Source organism: Adiantum capillus-veneris, chromosome 2 (genome assembly GCF_014529385.1).
Source record: "Adiantum capillus-veneris isolate H3 chromosome 2, ASM1452938v2, whole genome shotgun sequence".
In the NCBI taxonomy this organism is placed as follows: domain Eukaryota; kingdom Viridiplantae; phylum Streptophyta; class Polypodiopsida; order Polypodiales; family Pteridaceae; genus Adiantum; species Adiantum capillus-veneris.
This window is the reverse complement of record NC_140932.1, coordinates 110,930,577-110,951,262: the sequence shown is the minus strand read 5'-3', so window position 1 is coordinate 110,951,262 and position 20,686 is coordinate 110,930,577. Positions and strand designations below refer to the sequence as shown.

The following is a 20,686-nucleotide window of genomic DNA, read 5'->3' as shown; positions in this document are numbered from 1 at the left end:
GCTTGAAGGACAGGATGATGGAGTCGGCATGCAAGAGGTGATGACTGCTCCCCATGAGCCAGTTTTAATGAAAGGGCTTGATGATGTTGGGATTGAGGGTACTACATGTACGGAGATAAGCGAGAATTGAATACTGGCAAAGGAGTCTATGGTGGTGGAAGATTTTCTAATGTAGTAGCGGTGTTCTATGGTACATGGAGGGGGGTCCTAGGTTGTGGACTTGACCAAGCTATCAAACGAGGTATGTGCTTCATGGTTGAAGGGTATGCTTGTGAGTGCAGCTGTATTGTGGAGTAAGCCTTGAGTAGAAAGTGTCAACTACATAGTCACAATGGTCCACATAAAATACGGCTCAGTTAATGACACTCTTCAAAAAAATGAAGGAAGAAAGGTTGCCATCCATTAACTTTTCCACATGGCACTATTCAACTTGCTTTATCCAATGGTCCACAATGGCTTCCCATGAGTTCAACACTTTACTAATGCCTTCTGTAGGCCAAAATGTATGTTGCACCAAATGGAGACTATGGTGGCACAAAATGTAGCCTTGTGTGTCATTTTTGAAGAAGGTGGGATTTGTTGCGGGGATGAAAGACTTTCAAAGTCACTATTGCTAACAAGCATGTAAACAAAAATAGAACAAGCTAGTCGTGAGGCATGCAAGAAAATCATTATGTAACACGATAACATAAACCACCTAAATAGGTCCACTTTGAATACACACTTGTATGTACATATTATGCCTCCAGTTATTGGAGACGGTTTGTATATAGCGGTTTTTGCTCTGCAAACCACTACCAAAGGTGGAGCGATTGTGGTCTTGACCACATGTATATATAACTTTTTTAAAAAAAGAAGAGGTATAACTGAAATTTCAAAGACGCCGCTAATAACCAATATAGGTTATGTCACCATATTGAAGTTGTATATTTGCACCCTGGTGTTACAATGCGCATGTGGACACTGGTGGGTGTGAAAGGGTGCGCAATTAGAAAACTTTGGGTGTCGGTGAGTCTTAAGAGGAGGCGAGGAGCCATGAAGCACGTTATAGACGCATGAGCTTATTGACATGCAAGCCTCAAGGCTTGAGAATTGAACATTCCCTGTGCTAGCTTGCTTTCTTGTTTGTCCGGAAATGGGTGGGCCACATACACTGACCGCCGGACATTCTGGGCCGGCCACTCGCCAACACACAAGTTACAAAACTGCAAAAAAAGTCTATTCTATGGCTCAGCTTCTGTGTATTTTAGCGACTCTTGTGTTCCTTTGACTGCTTAGCATCATTTTAAACTTGTGGGCAAGAACTCTAAAATACAAATATATTTATTTGTGTTTTTTAACTTATTTGGGTATTGTTTATATGCATTGTTTTCTCATTTATTTGGGCTCATTTGTGGCATACATTTTCATACATCTGTGACATCGTTTTTGGGTTCATTTTTGGCATACATTTGTGACATATTTGCACCATAGTTAATCACCCACATGTGGCTTTTTGTGTATTGCTAATTACTTTTGTTTAGTGCTTTCGCAATTGTCATGTGTCCATGTATGCTTGTATAATGCATTGCAATCATATACTTACAAACAAACCATTTCTATCAGGAGCAAAGCTTCAATACTTGTCTTCTCCTCTCTTTCTGTTTAATGCATCCTGCCTGCATTTGAATCATGGCCACCAACAATCACATATTGCATTGTCTCACCCATCTACAAATGAGCATGTCAGACATACTTGTTGGCAATGTATTTGCGTGAGATGACCCCCAGCCTATTTAGCTTTCTGTTATCATGCATGTAAGCTCTCCTGAATCAATACAATCCGTGTCAGTACATGCATTCCTAAGACACATTACCTGGATCCCGTTTTTTTGCAAAGCACATGCATTTTGAAGCATAACTCTTGAGTACCCAAGAACAGATGCAATTTTCTTATCATGCATTTTGAAGCATATTGTATGATCCATCTATGCTGCACAATTGAAAGGATGGCTTATCTACTAGAGCAATACAAGCACTAGGCAGATATGGGGGATGATGATCCTTCTTCACAGGTGCAATCTCCCTCCTTCCAAAGGGATGCTTCCATGGAAAGGTACATTCTTTCAATTTCTACTACTTTATAAATTCATAATAATGAAGTGCCTTTAGCCTTTGATTGTAGGCATAGAGAAGTCTTTATGATATAACTGTGTTTTTCTTTTGGCAATTAACTTAAGCAATGCAATACTGTTGTGACTCTTTAATCTTAGTATCACCTCTTTTCATTTAATGTACAGGATATCTTCACAACCTGAGGATCAATCAGCTATGACAATTGAATTCTTGCGGGCGCGTCTACTTGCGGAGCGTTCCGCCTCAAAAACAGCACGCCAAAGAGCACGGCATCTAGCATTGAAGGTGTATATCTTTCATCCGAGAGCTTTAACTTTAAATGAAACCAAGTGCAGCTTTTGTGCTTTATATAGAATTACTGTATGTTACAAGCATAGCTTGCTCCTATTTGGATTCTCCTTCTTAACAATGTCACGTGAGTGTTTTTCTTCTTCACATCTCAGATATTGGTAGGTTTTTCGCCCAAAAATACTGGTTAAATGCATATTCTGTAGTGAACAAAATGCTCTTGTAGATGGATAGATCCCAGCCTGTGTATACAATCTATCAATATGCCAAGGGAATGCATCTATATACATACATGCATTTATGTCTCACATCTAAAGCAGTGGATTTGACTATCATGGGTATGACTGGCAATGATGTCCATTAGTTAAATTTCTGTGCAAGCTTTTGTTTTCGCTGGAAAGCCTCTTAATAGATAGTCGGCCATTTTAGGTGTCTGAGCTCGAGCAACGTGTAGCATCAGAGACTAGCATGCGCCGGAAGTTGGAGGAGATCAGAAAGGAAGTCCTCTCTAAACACAAGGGAGAGTTAATGGAGGACTATGGGTATCTCTTTGCAGATAGAGACGACCATGAAAACTCCCAACAAGAGAGCCTTGCACATTCTGATTGTAAATCTGATAATCCAGAAGGCCTGCCATCATCAACAGAGATAGTGAATCCTTCTGAAGAGCACATGAGCAGCTTACATTTGCAAGGCAAACATGGGAATGAAGAAGACCAAAATGATATTGATCAACTTGCAAGCGAGAAGGGAATTTTAGCCTGGGCAAGCCGAAAAAGTAATCAAAGGCTTCTAGTCAAGGAGTGGGCTCTAAGCCCCATTCATCTGAAGAGAAGCTTTTCACCTAGGTCACTTGGCTCAGTGTCTCCTGATAGTGATTCTCCTCGCAAACGATGGATTGGCAAGTCAGTTCGGCAGATTCCGAGCAGGTAAAAGTCTATTTAGTTTCTGATTGTGGGAATTGAGTTCCAAGGGCATCCTAATGTTCTGACGTTTTCACACACCGTCAGATATCCCTAAGACAGCCATCAACAAGCGATATGGCCATTTTGAATTTATTTTTTATTAAAGAGTTTTCCTTGTATACATGGCATTTGTAGTCTACGTATTTAAAAATTGAAAGGCAGATCAACCTCTATCGGTATTTATGACATGTTCTAACTCTGAATACTAGGGATAAGCGTGCTTGTAAGGCTTGTTTACAGCAACAGGAAAAGAGTGTGCAAAGCATTCTTGTTTTGTGTGTTTGTAACCCGGGGTATTAAGGGTTACTGTATGGTATCACATGAGTGTACAATAGGGGGGGCAAAAAGATAGATTTTACAGAGGCCCTGAATATAGGGGTGAAAAAGGCAATTTTGGTGCACGCAGGTGACGTCTCCCTAGTACTACTAGTGAATCCCTTGGAGTCTGTAATGTATAAGGATGAGGTTCCTTTTCAAAACATCTATTGTAGGCCGTTGTCTATGTTGTCTTCAAGTGCATGTGCTTACTAGGTGTTACTTGTATGCATGAGAGGGTAGGGATAGATATTTGACAAGTATACCTCAGTTGATGTTTGTGTGTTTGAGAGGGATTGTAATAAGGATATTTGTAACGTATATCTGGCTATGCCATTACAATATTGTGTGTCTGTGATGTATTCATACGACCAAATGCTTGTTCATTTTGTGTAGAACTTTCAAATTGAGTTTAGACCATGGAGAGGGTAAGCATGATCAAGCAAAAGATTCCCTTCACTCTGATCATGATAAAGATGTGGAGAAAATGCTTGTGCACCAGACTGAGCTCAATGAGAAATGCCAAGCAGAAGAGAGCACACAAAGGTTTTCTGAGGAGGAGTTTCAAGAACACTCTTGCTTGAAGGATGATCTTAGGAGGCATAAGGTATTTCTAATACTTTCCCTTGATTGAATGGGGTCAGTTTGTTGTTTTGCTGTCACAGCATAATTAGCCTAGAAGCTAAATTCAAGTGCAACCATGTCTATATGTATCATGAATGGAAAAGAAAGTGTAAGAAAATATTGTGTATTTGATATAGTATGTGCTTTAGAAAGTCCCATGACCGTGCATGTCTACCCTAAAATGCTATCAGATGTGAAGGCATGCGCATCTAAGAGTCTTTATCACTATGCTTATCTTGAAAATATTTGAGAGCGAAGAATGAAATCCATCAGCAGTCGAGATATAGCCTCTCTTAAACTGGTCTAATGACATGATTTGACATACCATCTCTGTCACAAAAATTATGACTTGGCATGCCATAAGTGGTTCCAACTTATGGGCACCTGCCGCCGACAGGGCCCTAAGGGCCACTAGGAATTTAATAGAGAACGGCAGGCAGGCTGTACGGATCCACCGGAAAACGCACTGGCTGGTTGTACGGACGCCCGGGCAGCGTACGGATTTCCGTAAATTGCGCTGGCTGAAAACCAGTGCCAGCTTTTGGGGAGATTGCTGTTGAGTTTGAAGGCTTTTCATGTAATTGCTTTTCCATGGCCAAGGGCCTTATAATAAGACCCCCGGGCCACTCTCTGACTCAGTTTTGTTCTCTGATGAGCCTTCGAGCAGAGAGGATCCACGGGCAATTGTACTTTGCTCAAGCAGTAATATAAAAAGAAATACCGAAAGGGGCGCCAGTCTTTGGGGCCAATCTCTTGGGCATGGAACTACGCCGGGCAGTGTTGACTCAAATAAATTGTGATTAAGTGTTCAAAGTATTTTAAGTGATTCTCTCTCGTGTTTGTGCCCAAATTCTCGACTTGGGCTGTCCAAGTCTGTTACAGTGGTATTAGAGCTCAGCCGATTTCTGTTCTACCGGGAAATCCGATCCCTTTTTACGCAGTGCACATGGATTCTGGTGATGATTCTCGCAAGAATCAGACGAACCCTCCTGACACTTCTAGAACGGGAGGCAGCACGGGAAATTCGAATGGATCAGCAGATAAAGAATATGGGCCACCTCGGCCTACAGAGTATCAACTAATGGAGATGCAACGTCAGCAGCAGGTTGATGATTTCACAAAGTTCAGATGCTCCAGTTTGTGAAGGATCCACAATATGCCAAATTTTTGACCCGACACCCGATCGATGAAGTGCATACTCATAGCAGAAAGCCACTGATTCCTCACTAAAGTCAGCCCTCAAGAAACCTCGTGTCCCAAGGATGTTTATTGAAGATGAACTGGATGACGTTGTCGAAATACGAGTCAACCAACTTTTGGGGGCAAAGAGGCAACCGAAGAAACGCAACAAGGGAACTGATTACCCTCGTTATTTGAACCGTCAATCTTCTTTTGCGAATGCAAGAAAATAGAAGAAGCATGTATGCTTCAAAGGATTGTTCAGTTCGTCCTCATCTTCTTCTCACGGTTCGGATAGCTCTTCCTCTTCTGATTCGAGTGATGAGGATAGAAAAGGCAAGAAACGAAGAAAGAACCATAAATCTGGAAAGAACAAGAAGAAGGCCAAGAAAAGCAGACCCTACCGCAAATCTTGACATTTTTCTGACAGTTTTGACGAGGATTCATCCTCTTCTGAGAGTTCTGACTCCGATGACCATATGTTTTATTCAAAGAGGAAGCACTTTCACAAAGCCAACCAATGTGATTTTCTCAAGAATAAGGGCAAGAAGACCAAGGAATTCAAGGAGGGTGGACAAGCAGTAAAGTTTGAAACCTTTTCAGGGTTTCGAGATGCTCCTAAGACTTTAGCCTTTATTCAACAATTTGACATAGCTTTCTCTGGAGGGCGCCACTCATAGCACTTGTAACAGACTTGGACACTCCAAGTCAAGAATCAATCGCGATAGCACCAAAGAACCACTTCAAAACAGTTCACAGATCACAATAGATTTGCACTGGCCCGACGGAGTTCCGTGCCTAGAGATGTTGGCCCCCAAGACTGGCAACCCTTTTGGTATTTCTTTTTCTATTAATCAATGTCAAAGTACAAGAGAGCGGTTAGGGTTTCACTCTCAGACTCTGCGTCCAGATGCTCTGAGAAGTGAGCCCTAAACCGCGTATATAAAGATTACAAGGGATGCCCAAAAGCAGAGCCCCAAAAGATTTCAAAATCAAAAGCAGTTTCTCTCTCTCTATCTCAAGAGAGGGCAGAATAAAAGCAATTTATCTCTCTCTCTCTCTCTTTCTCTCTCTCTCTCTCTCTCTCTCTCTCTCTCTCTCTCTCTCTCTCTCTCTCTCTCTCTCTCTCTCTCTCTCTCTCTCTCTCAATTTCACGTTCGTAGCCAAAAGCAGGCCAGAATTGCGACGCTTGCTTTTTTTTGGCCAATCCCGCAAATTCCGGAAGTTCCGTACACTGCTGCCACATGGCACTGGCGCCAGGTTTTAGGGTTTCCAGCCACTTAGGGTTAGGATTTCCAAAAATTAGGGTTTTGCTGAAAATTAGGGTTTTTGGCAGAAATTAGGGTTTTTGCTGTCGACAGCCACGTCATCACTTTGTGACATACCCCCCTCTTGAAAGCATTGTAATCGACCGCGATTACGCCTGCAAAACTGACAGAAGCCATAAACCGTCTTAGCAGACACTGACTGTTAGTACCTATGTACTAGGAACACACATCTAGCACATGATGTACCAAATCGACAGTCACATCACACGACATCACTAGACATCACAGGACATCACATGACATTCAACAATCATTCGGATCTTAGACCATGATTTATCGACAATGTAGCTAGCAATCGTATCTAGGTCCAATCGGGACCTCATTGATGTCCGATTGACTAACCCCTATTGCAACCATATCTATTCGAGATCAATCAGACCAAAATGCTGCAGTCATTTTGTCTATCAGTTTCTGCACTCAAAAGAAGTCAAGAACAAATCAGTATCATAATCGGGAATTCCATTTCATAAAGTCATCCAGCAGAATACTGTCAGCTCTCAGTATCCTCGAAGCTCAAAGAGACATCAGTGACTTTAGTATCAAAATCAAGGCATCTGTTGACAAAGGAGTGGAGTGACTCCTCTCTTGTGCATCCCACTGCACCAGATCTCCGGCCAAGCTGAATTCTGGGTTCCATTTGGAGTAGACTATGCTAAACCAAAAGCATCGAGGTAAAGTTTCACAATCTGAGAAGTATCTGCTAGGTCCTCCTCCTCCATCCACTTCTCATCCAATGCAGGATAATTCTTGAACTTAACCAAGAATCGCCTTCGGACTTTACCTTTATTCTTCGTATCTTTATGTGCCAATATCTGTTCAGGAAGAAGGATCTCCTCGTTTTCTTCCACTTCGGGTTGCTCATCGGGCTCCCCATTATCAGACACATCACCTTTAAAAGGTTTCAAGAGACTCACATGAAATGCATTGTGAATCCTCCAAGTATCTGGCAGTTTCAATTGGAAGGAGACATCATTTATCTTTTTGGTGATCTGGAAAGGGCCGTAGTATTGCATACTAAGTTTTGGAAAAGCCTCTCCTTTCCCTTTTTCTTTCTTAGGCATGCCTTCTCAAAACGTAAGAGCACCCAATCATCCTCCTTCAATTTCAAGTCGCGATGATGGCTATCCACTGCCTTTTTCTGTCGTTCTTGAGACTTTTGCAAAGTCTCGCGAACCTTGGCAAAAGCCGTATCCAAATCTCGCGTATATTCATCCGCTTCAAAGATCTTATCTTTCGTGCTCAGGAAGGGTGGAACCTTCGTAGCACCTTCAACAATCTCAAATGGCGCCTTCCCCGTCGAAGAGTGTATCGTGTTATTGTAGGCAAATTCCACCAAAGGTAAGTATATTTCCCATTGAGTCTTCTGATCTAAGATATAAGACTTCAATAAATCTAGAATCACTGAATTGGCAATCTCGGATTGCCCGTCAGTCTGCGGGTGGTCTACGGGTGGAACGATGACGAGAACTGCAACCGCGTGCCAATGTTCTCCCAAATTGCCTTCCAAAACAAACTCGTAAATCTGGGGTCTTTGTCGGAGACAATTGTCTCAGGCATGCCATGTAATCTGAATATCTGGGCCATAAATAGTCTCGCTAGATGATCTCGCTTGACTGTTTTCTTCACTGGAATGAAATGAGCCTGTTTGCTAAATCTGTCAATAACAGTCCAGATACCATCGTGACCACTCTGTGTTCTCGGGAGATCAAAAATGAAATCCATTGCAATACTTTCCCAGGGGTGGGTGGGTATGGGTAAAGGTTGTAACAATCCCTGTGTCTTATGCCTGTCAAACTTGACCTTCTGGCATATTAAGCAACTGCGCACAAACTCTTCCACATCCTTTTTGAGTCTCGGCCAAAAGAAGTATCTCTCTACCCCTTTCATGGTGGTAGCAATGCCGCGGTGACCCGTAAAAGGTGGACAATGGCATTCAGTCATAACCTTTTCCCTCAACGGCTGTGTAACGCACAACATGGTTTTTCTCATCAAGTAGCCTTCTCGAATGGAGTATCCTGCTACTGTCTCCGCATCCCGTATCCGTGTGAAAACGTCTGCAAAATCTGTATCTGTGGCATACCGATCGACCATATCCTCGAAGCTCCTATGATGTATCGCGGAAATAACCAGAACCAACGGCTTCTGAGACAAAGCATCTGCCACCACTTCTGTCCCTGAACATGGACAATCTGGAAGTGAAATTGTGACAAGATGTTCGCCCACCGCATCTGCTTTTCCGAAAGCTGCTTCTGTGACAAGAAGTAGCGCAAACTCTGATGGTCTGTAAAGACAGTAAAGTCTGCTCCGAGTAGGTAATGCCGCCACTAAGTAAGAGCATGGATAACTGCCAAAAGCTCTTTCTCATAAATCTGTGCTGTCATCTCCAGCCTAGAGAACAATCGGCTCTTGTAAGCTATGACACGGCCTTCTTGCATCAAGACCGCACCCAGACTACGACCACAAGCATCACAATATACGTCAAATGACTTCTGCAAGTCCGGCAAAGTCAAAACAGGTCCAGTAGTCAATTTCTCTTTCAATGTCTGAAAGGCAATCACCTCTATGGGTCCCCACGAGAAAGGGACTCCTTTCTGTGTCAAGATATGCAAAGGAGAAGCAACCTCTGCAAACTTTCGTATGAACCGCCTATAGTACGAACATAGTCCCAAGAAGCTTCTAACTTCATGGACATTCTTCAAATCAGGCCAATCACGGATAGTCTCTATCTTGGCCGGATCCATTTGCACTCCTGCTACTGAGACAATGCGTCCCAAAAAGTGTATTTCTGGTGAAAAAAATTCACTTTTCTTTGCATTATCACTAACTTGTGATCTCGTAATGCCTGAAAGACTTGAAGCAGATGGTCTCTGTGTTCTGCCTCATTCTTGGAGAAAACAATGATGTCGTCAAAGAAAGTGCCAACAAATAGCCTGTGCTCTCAAAAATCCTGTCCATCATCCGGTTAAATGTCGCAGGAGCATTGGTTAAGCCAAAAGGCATCACCAAAAACTCAAATAACCCAAAAGTCGTCCGAAAAGCTGTCTTGTAGACGTCTCTCGGCGCTATCCTGATCTGATGATATCCACTCTTCAGATCAATCCTGCTAAAGCATAAGGATCCCTGTAATCTGTCGAGTATATCATCGATCCTAGGAATCGAAAATCTGTTCTTGATGGTGATTTTGTTGAGAGCTCTATAATCGATGCACATTCTCCAAGATCCGTCTTTCTTCAAAACCAACAACATTGGAGAGCAACACGGTGAAGTACTAGGCTGGACAAGACCCTTTTCCAAGAGGTCTTTCACTTGGTTCATAATCTCTTCATTCTGTACTTGGCTCACACGGTAAGGTGGCCGGTTTGGTGGCGTGCTTCTAGGTATCAGATCAATGGTTTGATCTTCAGGCCCTCTAAAAAGCAATCGGCATGAGTGTGGAGAAAAATCGTGGCGTTCTTTTGTTCAGGTCAAAACATATTTAACCTTTCTCCATCGTTCAGTTCTCTCCCAAAAGAATGAGTAACGAAACTGAAGTTCATCAAGTACAATCTCTGAGCCCTTCATTTGTCAAAGTCGCTTTCTTGGCCCGGTAGTCAACCACGGCGTAGTTCTTGTGGTACCAAGGGATTCCGAGTAGAACGTCACTCGCGTGCCCTGAACACCCTTGCAAACGAAGTTTGCCAATGCTCGGTGTAATGGCAACATCCCGTGCGGATGCCAGTCGAACTACCTCCACCTTGTCGTCAGTCTGTCGGTCATAATTTCAAATCGAGCCGCCAATTCCGAGTGAAAAGAAGTTAGCCTTGGCTCCTTCAAAAGAGCTTCCCGATCCTTCATTTTGCCCCAAAAAGCGGCAAAGTTTGTACTTTCATTCATTCGATTTGGTGCAGGTCCCACGCCATGTGGTACCAGTTCTGCTTTTCTATCGGCCTTTTTTGCCACGTTCCTCAGCTGCTCTCAAACTCTCAGGCCTGTCGTTGTCCTTATCATTCTGTTCTTTTGGTGCCTTTTTAGGGCACTTCGCGGAGATATGTCCATGTTCCCCGCATCCAAAGCACTTCCCCTCTCTGATAAAGCAAGCTCTCTCCTCAGGAGTAAGCTTGGGTCGTGCATCCTTTTTCTCTGGGTTGCTCTTTTTCTTTCTACTTTCATTCCCAGAAGTCTGTTCGGTTCGTTGTGTCATGGCCTCATCTGTGGGGTAGGTCAAACTGCCAGAGTGAATGGCAAAGCCCCGTTTCGCATGACTCATCAACTTCTGAATAGAAGGCGACTTTTGTTCCAAGCAGTGATCTCGGATCTCTGTATGTAGACCTAAGGTGAACCGCTCAATCTGTTCTCTGAACGAGATCTTCTTGAATGAAGAGGCGGGTAGAAAAGAGCTCCAGAATCTTTCACAGTAAGTATTCACTGTATCTCTCTCGGTCATCCGAAGATGGTTCCAAGCAGCTCGTATATCTCGTTAATACTCTTGCGTCAACCAAGAAGAAATAAAAAGCCTCTTGAATTTCAGCCATGTAACTCGCACAGTCTTGCTTAATAGAAGCGTGGACCACCAGGTGCGAGCATTCCTCTTAAAGTAAGAGGTAGCTCTCCGAATCTTGGAGTGCTCAGAATAGCGTCCTCCCGCGAAAGCGATGTCAAACTGCTGTATAAAAGACAAAGCCTTCGAAGCATCTGAGTATCCTGAAAAAGTATAAAACTTGAGCGCGTGGCCACCTTCCTTAAACTCTCGGACTTTCTCGCTTTTATCTTCGAGAAAGTCATACTGGTTGGCTTTGTAAAAATTCTTCTTGTTCGCATAAAAGTTGCCATTGTCGGAGTCTGAACTTTCTGTAGACGAGTCCTCTGTAGAACTGTCACTCACTGGGCGAGATTTAGACTTCTTTGCCTTTTTCTTGCCCTTTCCGAAGCGTTGTTTCTTGCTTCGCTTTTTGCTTTTTCTGTCTTCTTCGCTCGAATCTGAAGAGCTAGAAGAACTGTCAGAAAAAGAAGAAGAAGAACTGGGTACTCCTTCAAATCGGACACGCTTCTTCTGTTTCTTTGCATTGTCGAATGTCGACTGACGACCCAAATATCTAGGGAAGTCAGTGCCTTTCTTCTGCTTTTTGCCGTGCTTTTTAGCGTTATTCTGCGTGTCAAAAATCTGAGCAATCCATGCATCAATGTAATAGACTTGGACACTCCAAGTCAAGAATCAACCGCGACAGCACCAAATAACCACTTCAAAACAATTCACAGATCACAATAGATTTGCACTGGCCTGGCGGAGTTCCTTGCCTAGAAATATTGGCCCCAAAGACTGGTGCCCCTTTCGGTATTTCTTTTTATATTAATCAGTTCAAAGTACAAGAGAGTGGGCCAGGATTCACGCTCAGACTCTGCGTCCAGATGCTCTGAGAAGTGAGGCCCTCACCAGTAATTTAAAGGTTACAAGGGATGCTGTCACAAGGCAGGCACCACGTGCCAATAGAAAAGAACAGACTGAACAGACTTTTAGCACTTCAATAACAACTGTTCAATAACAACTGAACTGTGAGAGAGAGAGAGAGAGAGAGAGAGAGAGAGAGAGAGAGAGAGAGAGAGAGAGAGAGAGAGAGAGAGAGAGAGAGAGAGAGAGAGAGAGAGAGAGAGAGAGAGAGAGAGAGAGAGAGAGACGACACGCGACACGCGACACGGAGTGGCGAAATTCCACCCCAGAGAGTATTGGCCCCAAACCTTGGTGCCCCTTTCGGTATTTCTTTATATTACTGCTGATTCGCAAAGTATAACAGCCGGGGAGCACCTCCTCTGCAATCTGCGCGCTAAAGAGTGCCAGAGAGGGCCCCCAAGGCTCATATTTAAAGGCCCAAAGCCTAAAAGCATCAAATATGAAAAGCTGACCCCAAAAATTCACTTTCCTAAAATTTCGGGATTTCCCTAAAAATCCGCCGCGAATTCCGGGACGTCCGTACATGTGCCACATCATCATATTTTGATGTGCAAAGTCTTTTGAGTGTGTTCTGCTTTATTTTTTAATGTATTTATGCCACTTGGGACCCCATTGGACGGGATCCCCATAAGTTGGTAGGACTTCTTCTTCTGTTGCTTGTTCTTCTTAGGGTTTCTAGAATTAGGGTTTGCAGGTTTTAGGGTTAGGGTTTCAACAGTTAGGGTTTTTGGCAAAAATTAGGGTTAGGGTTTCTGCTCTCATCTGTAAGTTGGCTCCATTCTTTAGGCTTTGACACGTCAGCAGTTTGTTACAGATGCCCAAAAGCAGAGCCCCAAAAGCTTCAAATCAAAAGCAATTGGTCTCTCTCTCTCTCTCTCTCTCTCTCTCTCTCTCTCTCTCACAGAGAGTCAAAACTTGAAAGCAAAAGCATTCTCTCTCTCTTTCTCATTGCGTAGAGAAAAAGCAAAATTTGCGTCGCTCATCATTTTTTTTCCAGCCTCCGCGATTTCCGGAAATTAGGGTTTGTGGCAGAAATTAGGGTTTCTGTTGTCCGCCACGTCATCACTTTGTGACATACCCCCCTCTTGAAAGCATTGTAATCGACCGCGATTACGCTTGCAAAACCGACAAAAGCCATAAACCGTCTTAGCAGACACTAACTGTTAGTACCTACGTACTAGGAACACACATCTAGCACATGTACAAAATCGACAGTCACATCACACGACATCACAGGACATCCCTAGACATCACAGGACATCACATGACATTCAGCATTCATTCGGATCTTAGACCATGATTTATCGGCAATGTAGCTAGCAATCACATCTAGGTCCAATCGGGACCTCATCGATGTCCGATTGACTAACCCCTATTGCAACCATGTCTATCAGACCAAAATGTTGCAGTCATTTCATCTATCGGTTCCTGCACTCAAAAGAAGTCAAGAACAAATCAGTATCATTATCAGGAATTCCATTTCATAAAGTCATCCAGCAGAATACTGTTAGCTCTCAGTATCCTTGAAGCTCAAAGAGACATCAGTGACTTTAGTATCAAAATCAAGGCATCTGTTGACAGAGTAGCGGAGTAACTCCCCTCTTGTGCATCCCACTGCACCAGATCTACGGCCAAGCTGAATTTCTAGGTTCCGTTTGGAGTAGACTATGCTAAACCAAAACATCGAGGTAAAGTTTCACAATCTGAGGAGTATCTGCTAGGTCCTCCTCCTCCATCCACTTCGAATCAAATGCAGGAAAGTTCTTGAACTTAACCAAGAACCGCCTTCGGACTTTACCTTTCTTCGTATCCGTATGTGCCAAAATCTATTCAGGAACAAGGGTCTCCTCGTTTTCTTCCACTGCGGGTTGCTCATCAGGCTCCCCATCATCAGGCACCCCATCATCAGGCACATCACCCTTAACAGGTTTCAAGAGACTCACATGCAATGCATTGTGAATCCTCCAAGTATCTGGCAGTTTCAATCGGAAGGAGACATCATTTATCTTTTCAGTAATCCGGAAAGGTCCGTAGTATCGCATACTAAGCTTTGGAAAAAAGCCTCTCCTTTCCCTTTTTCTTTCTTAGGCGTGCCTTCTCAAAGCGTAAGAGCACCCAATCAGCCTCCTTCAGTTTCAAGTCGCGACGATGGCGATTCGCAGCCTTTTTCTGTCGTTCTTGAGACTTCTGCAAAGTCTCACGAACGTTGGCAAAAGCCGTATCCAAATCTCGCGAATATTCATCCACTTCAAATATCTAATCTTTCGTGCTCAGGAAGGATGGAACCTTCGCAGCACTTTCAACAATCTCAAATGGCGTCTTCCCCGTCGAAGAGTGTATCTTGTTATTGTAGGCAAATTCCACCAAAGGTAAATTGTTTTCCCATTGAGTCTTCTGATCTGAGATACAAGACTTCAATAAATCTAAAACCATTGAATTGGCAATCTCAGATTGCCCGTCAGTCTGCAAGTGGAACGATGACGAGAACTGCAACCGCGTGCCAATGTTCTCCCAAATTGCCTTCCAAAACAAACTCATAAATCTGGGGTTTCTGTCGGAGACAATCGTCTTAGACGTGTCATGTAATCGGAAAATCATCGTGATCATTCAGTGTTCTCGGGAGATCAAAAAAAGAAATCCATTTCAATATTTTCCCAGGGGCGGGTGGGTACGGGTAAAGGTTGTAACAATTCCTATGCCTTATGCCTGTCAAACTTGACCTTTTGGCATACTGCGCACAAACTCTTCCATGTCCTTTCTGAGTCTGGACAAGACCCTTTTCCAAGAGGTCTTTCACTTGGTTCATAACATTTTCATTCTGTACTCGGCTCACACGGTAAGGTGGTCGGTTCGGTGGCGTGCTTCCAGGTATCAGATCAATGGTTTGATCTTCAGGCCCTCTAAAAAGTAATCGGCATGAGTGTGGAGAAAAATCTTAGCGTTATTTTAATCAGGTCAAAACATATTCAACCTTTATCCATCGTTCAGTTCTCTCCCAAAAGAATGAGTAAGAAACTGAAGTTCATCAAGTACAATCTCTAAGCCCTTCATTTATCAAAGTCGCTTTCTCGGCCCGGTAGTCAACCACGGTGTAGTTCTTGTGGTACCAAGGGATCTTGAGTAGAACATCACTCGCGTGCCCAACACCCCTGTCATTGCAAACGAAGTTTGCCAATGCTCGGTGTAATGGCAACATCCCATCCGAGTGCCAGTCGAACTACCTCCGCCTGTGGCGTCAGTCTTTCGGACGTAATTCCAAATCGAGCCGCCAATTCCAAGTGAAAGAAGTTGGTCTCCTTCATTTTGCCCCAAAAGCGGCAAAGTTTGTACTTTCATTCATTAGATTCGGTGCAGGTCCCACGCCATGTGGTACTAGTTCTGCTTTTCTATCTGCCTTTTCTGCCACGTTCCTCAGCTGCTCTCGAACTCTCAGGCCTGTCGTCGTCTTTATCACTCTGTTCTTTCTGTGCCTTTTTAGGGCACTTCGTGGAGATATGTCCATGTTCCTCGCTTTCAAAGCACTTCCCCTCTCTGATGAAGTGAGCTCTCTCCTCAAGAGTAAGCTTGGGTCGTGCATCCTTTTTCTCTGTGTTGCTCTTTTTCTTTCTACTTTCATTCCCAGAAGTCTGTTCAGCTCGTTGTGTCATGGCCTCATCTGTGGGGTAGGTCAGACTGCCAGAGTGAATGGCAAAGCCCCGCTTCGCATGACTCATCAACTTCTGAATAGAGGCTGACTTCTGTTCCAAGCAGTGATCTCGGATCTCTGTAGGTAGACTCAAGTTGAACCGCTCAATCTGTTCTCTGAACGAGATCTTCTTGAATGAAGAGGCGGGTAGAAAAGAGCTTTAGAATCTTTCACAATAAGCATTGATTGTATCTTTCTTGGTCATCCGAAGATGGTTCCAAGCAGCTCGTATATCTCGTTCATATTCTTGCGTCAACCAAGAAGAAATAAAAAGCTTTTTAAATTTCAGCCATTTAATTGGCACAGTCCTGTTTAAAAGAAGCGTGGACCACCAAGTACGAGCATTCCCCTTAAGGTAAGAGGTAGCTCTCCGAATCTTGGAGTGCTCTGAATAGTGTCCTCCCGCGAAAGCGATGTCAAACTGTTGTATAAAAGACAAAGCCTTCGAAGCATCTGAGAATCCTGAAAAAGTATCAAACTTGATCGAGTGGCCACCTTCCTTAAACTCTCTGACTTTCTTGCTTTTATCTTCGAGAAAGTCATACTGGTTGGCTTTGTAAAAATTCTTCTTGTTCGCATAGAAGTTTCCATCATCAGAATCTGAGCTGTCTGTAGACGAGTCCTCAGTAGAACTGTCAGGCTCTGGGCGAGATTTAGCCTTCTTTGCCTTTTTCTCGCCCTTTCCGAAGCTTTGTTTCTTGCTTCGCTTTTTACCTTTTCTGTCTTCTTCGCTCGAATCTGAAGAGCTAGAAGAACTGTCAGAAGAAGAAGAAGAAGAAGAACTGGGTACTCCTTCAAATCAAACACGCTTCTTCTGTTTCTTTGCCTTATCAAAAGTTGACTGACGACCCAAATATCTCGGGAAGTCAGTGCTTTTCTTCTGCTTTTTGCCGTGCTTTTTGGCTTTCTTTTGCGCGTCAAAAAGCTGAGCAATCCGTGCATCAACTACCTCTTCTAATTCCTTCTCTGAATATTTCTTGTGAGCAGAAGGTTTCTTGAGAGTGGGTGTAGTGGTTTTCTGCCATTGCTCATGCACTTCTTGAAAAGAAGTATCGCTCATATACATTGCAAATTTTAGGTCCTTCGCAAAATTGAGCATCATCTTCGTTGCATCGCCGATCAATTGACGACGCGTCATCTCTCTTTGCTCTGCCTGAGTAGGCCGAGGCGGGCCATACTCTCTGTCTGAATCTTCGTTGTGATCCCTGCCCGCATCTCCAGATGCAAAGGGAGTCAACTGATCCTTGCGTGAAGCCATAGGTGCCGCGGAAAAAAAAATTTGGGGATCGGATTTCCCGTAGAAGAGAAATCGGCCGTGCTGTGATACCACTGTAACAAACTTGGACACTCCAAGTCAAGAATCAACCGCGACAGCACTAAATAACCACTTCAAAACAATTCACAGATCACAATAGATTTGCACTGGCTCGGCGGAGTTCCGTGCCTAACGGATGTGGAAAGTATTCAGGTGGTCATAATAGACAAGTATGGCCGAAAGTACTCTCCAATGGATCGTAAGGAATTAGAGAGATATACATATTTTGGAGGACCACTCCACCAATACTATGTAAATCCGGAAGAGGTGAAAACCACGACTACTCACACCAGACCTGAGACTGTACGTGTGAGCCCCTTGAGAACCAGGGTGGAGGATTCTCATGGACATGAACGAGTCCCAAAAACAGGACCTTTAGGATCGACGGCGTCTAGTGCTTCCATGAACACACATAGGGGCAGTACTGTTCCTGACATCACTTACACCACTAGAATCCCTCCGACTATTACACGGGATTGACTTGACGAACGTATAGCGGATAGGATATCACTGGTAGTACCAAGAGGCGATTACGAACCTAGAGAAGACACACCAGGCGGACCGGGTGTTGTTAGAATGGTTGCAGAGGCCAGACGTATGCGACCATCTCAGGTGGCAAAATGCGTAACCAAAAAGTATAATGGATCCGGAGATCCATATGTCCATGTTTCAATCTTCAAACAAGTGTTGAGGACGGAACAGGTAACTGATTTCCATACTCAATATGAAGGATTTTGGTTGACTTTGGAAGGGACTGCTTTGACTTGGTTCCAACCACTTAACAGCTTGGAATCCCCAAGTATTGAGCAACTTCTCTGAGAATTCGCTGAGGAATTCTCAAAGAGGGGGATCAAGCATAACACTGTTTCCCCTATCTATGCGTTTAGGCAAAAGGAGAAAGAAAGAAAGAAAGAAAGATTTTTAACGTCTATGTCAGGCCGAAATCGGCCTATGAGACAAATCAACTGTACATGGTGTGTATGTCATCCGTCTATCGGAAAGACAAATGAAACAAAACTGATACAAAACTGAACTGAATGTAGGTAGTGGAGTATCTGAGGAGGGATGGAGCTCTATCTCTAGGGGTATATGCATGTCTATATGCTCAAGGTAGTACAATCATGAGAATGCATCAAGCTATCTAGCTCCATCCTGTACTAATGGGGGGATGTAAGATGTGGTACATGGGCGGGGCTGGTGCCAAGGCTACCCGGAGAAAGAGAAAGTGAAGGAAGCATCGCTTCGTTTCAAGCAGTACATAGAAAGATGCCCTGCTTGAGAACTACCCCAGGATGAAAGACTATCAGTCCTTTTCATAGAAGGATTGCGAAATGACACGCTCAAAAAGGACTTGCACTTGAAGGCATGTGTAACTTTTGAGCAAGTCACGAAAGAGGCATTGTATCTGGTAGATAACTGCAAGGCAAGGCGTATGGGAAGGTGGCTGAAGACACAGATCAGGGAACGAGTAGCACCTCTTCAACCACTAGTGAGTCCACGACGAAACTGGGAGGGCAAAATCCAACTATGCCGGACATTGATCAAATGATCGAGGAAGTGATCAGAGGGATAAACCAAGGAAACAGTACGAACCCAAACACACGACAACTGCCCACCCGAAAATACGACACTTGTGTAGGAGATCATCCTACCCAATGGTGCAACCTTTAACAAAGGCCAGGAGTAAATGCACAGCGAATATTGAAGTAGTGTGCTACCAAACAAAAATGGAGAAACCATGAAACTCACGAATATTTCTATAATCGAAACTATGTTAGACAGAGACAATACGGACCACATGGAGGACAACAATTTCCACCCCCTTTAAGATACCAAGTAGGGCCAAATAATGCAATCTTAGGGCAGGAAAAACTTCAACCTGTGTTGGGACATCAACCACCCTTACACCAGGAAAATCGGGCTATGGTAAGGATTTCTCAACCCATAGAACCACCTTCTGATCAAAGTATGGTCCAAGTACTCTCATATCGGGAAGATTCGGACAATACTTTCGAGAGGGGATTTGATGGGAATGCATATGCTCCAGAGGGACGCAATCCATGAATTATTCTTGAAGAGGTGCCCGAACCCTCATATATCGCACAGCCAACTAAAAATCATTACTTGGTCGATAAGAATATGTGTTTGTTCATGGAAAATCAAGGCTATAAACCTAGGGGGTATCCTCCTAGAGCAAGACAACTGATGGGGGCTCCACAAGCTTCTCCACCACGTGGAGGACCATGCTATGAATGTGGCGGTGATCATTGGGCGAGAGTTTGTCCAAACAAAGGAGAACGGGTGAAACTTTTTGGATTCTGTGATGGATGTACGACCGATCATCTCATTCCACACTGTCCAAGAAACCCTGACAACAAAGGGAAAGCAACCATGAATAAAATGGGGATCGTGCCAAGCTCAAGCGGATCAGAAACAGAACCGAACATTCCAATAAACGCAGTCACTCGAGCTCAAGCACATGAGGCAGCACGGAACGTACCTGCCAACCAGACAGAGATAGAAAATTTGTCTGTCCGAACCCCTAGGAAATCCTGGAAGGCAAAATGAGACAAGATGAAAGCCAAAAGAGAAAAGAAGAAAACAGCATTGGAAACCAAATTACTGAAAACAGAGGAACAACTGCAAAGAGAAGGACCTTAAGGGAAACAACGAGATAAAAAAACCATCGGAGATACCATATGGAGGATCTGTCTTAGTAGACAAGGTGTTCGAACCTTTGGACGCAATTTTAAAAGCTTACGAGGCCAGGCTAAAGCGTAATCAAATCCAGGAGGATAGATGGTTAACGTACCCTCATCCGGGCTATGAGAAAGAGAGGCTAAAGATGTACAAGGAACTCATCCAAGCCGCTCAAGCGCTTGTGGAACCATCAATTCCTACTGCTCCAAAAACTGAGGTATTAATCCGAGAAAAGATTCAAGAGTTAAGAGGTGCGGGGAATTGAAAAGAAAGACTGACTAGATTCTGTACACGAAACACTGTTGGATACGAGGGTGGCAGTCAATACAACAGATGGAATGCATTCTCAAGCACCACTGTCAATTCTGGAAGTGGAAGAACAATGGCCTCAGGAGCTATTGTCACCAGCGTGTGACTACTATCTATCCTTTTTGTTGATTTCTTTCTTATTATCTATTTACTTTCACTTTTTGGAAACACCCCTCGGGAAATCTAACTGCCCTGCATTGCATAGCTAGTGTGGAACTGTCCAAGAGGGAGTCCAGGCCTGAGGGCAAAAGAACACTAAGGTTGGACAAGGACTATGGTTAGCCAAGTGGGGTCATTGACTAGCCAAAGTGGAATCCTTTGCTACAGAGGCTACATTTCAGTTCTGGATGTGGCCGCAGTGTACAAAGAGGGTCGGATGACCTAGAAAGATACAATGGCAGCATCTCCTAAAATTTAGGGAACTGCTATTTTGGGACC

General features: G+C 43.7%; 1 protein-coding gene across 1 annotated transcript in view; it reads left to right on the top strand.

Annotated features, from left to right (window-relative positions):
* Positions 1-1,059: 1,059 nt before the first annotated feature.
* The window catches only part of LOC147463395 (uncharacterized), a 31,499-nt gene continuing 11,872 nt past the window's right edge, over positions 1,060-20,686 (top strand). The window contains exons 1-4 of the mRNA XM_086528711.1: positions 1,060-2,095; positions 2,280-2,400; positions 2,833-3,332; positions 4,080-4,290. Of these exons, the coding sequence (XP_086384837.1) occupies positions 2,028-2,095; positions 2,280-2,400; positions 2,833-3,332; positions 4,080-4,290 (900 nt within the window). The 5' untranslated portion in view covers positions 1,060-2,027. The remainder of the gene's footprint in view (positions 2,096-2,279; positions 2,401-2,832; positions 3,333-4,079; positions 4,291-20,686) is intronic.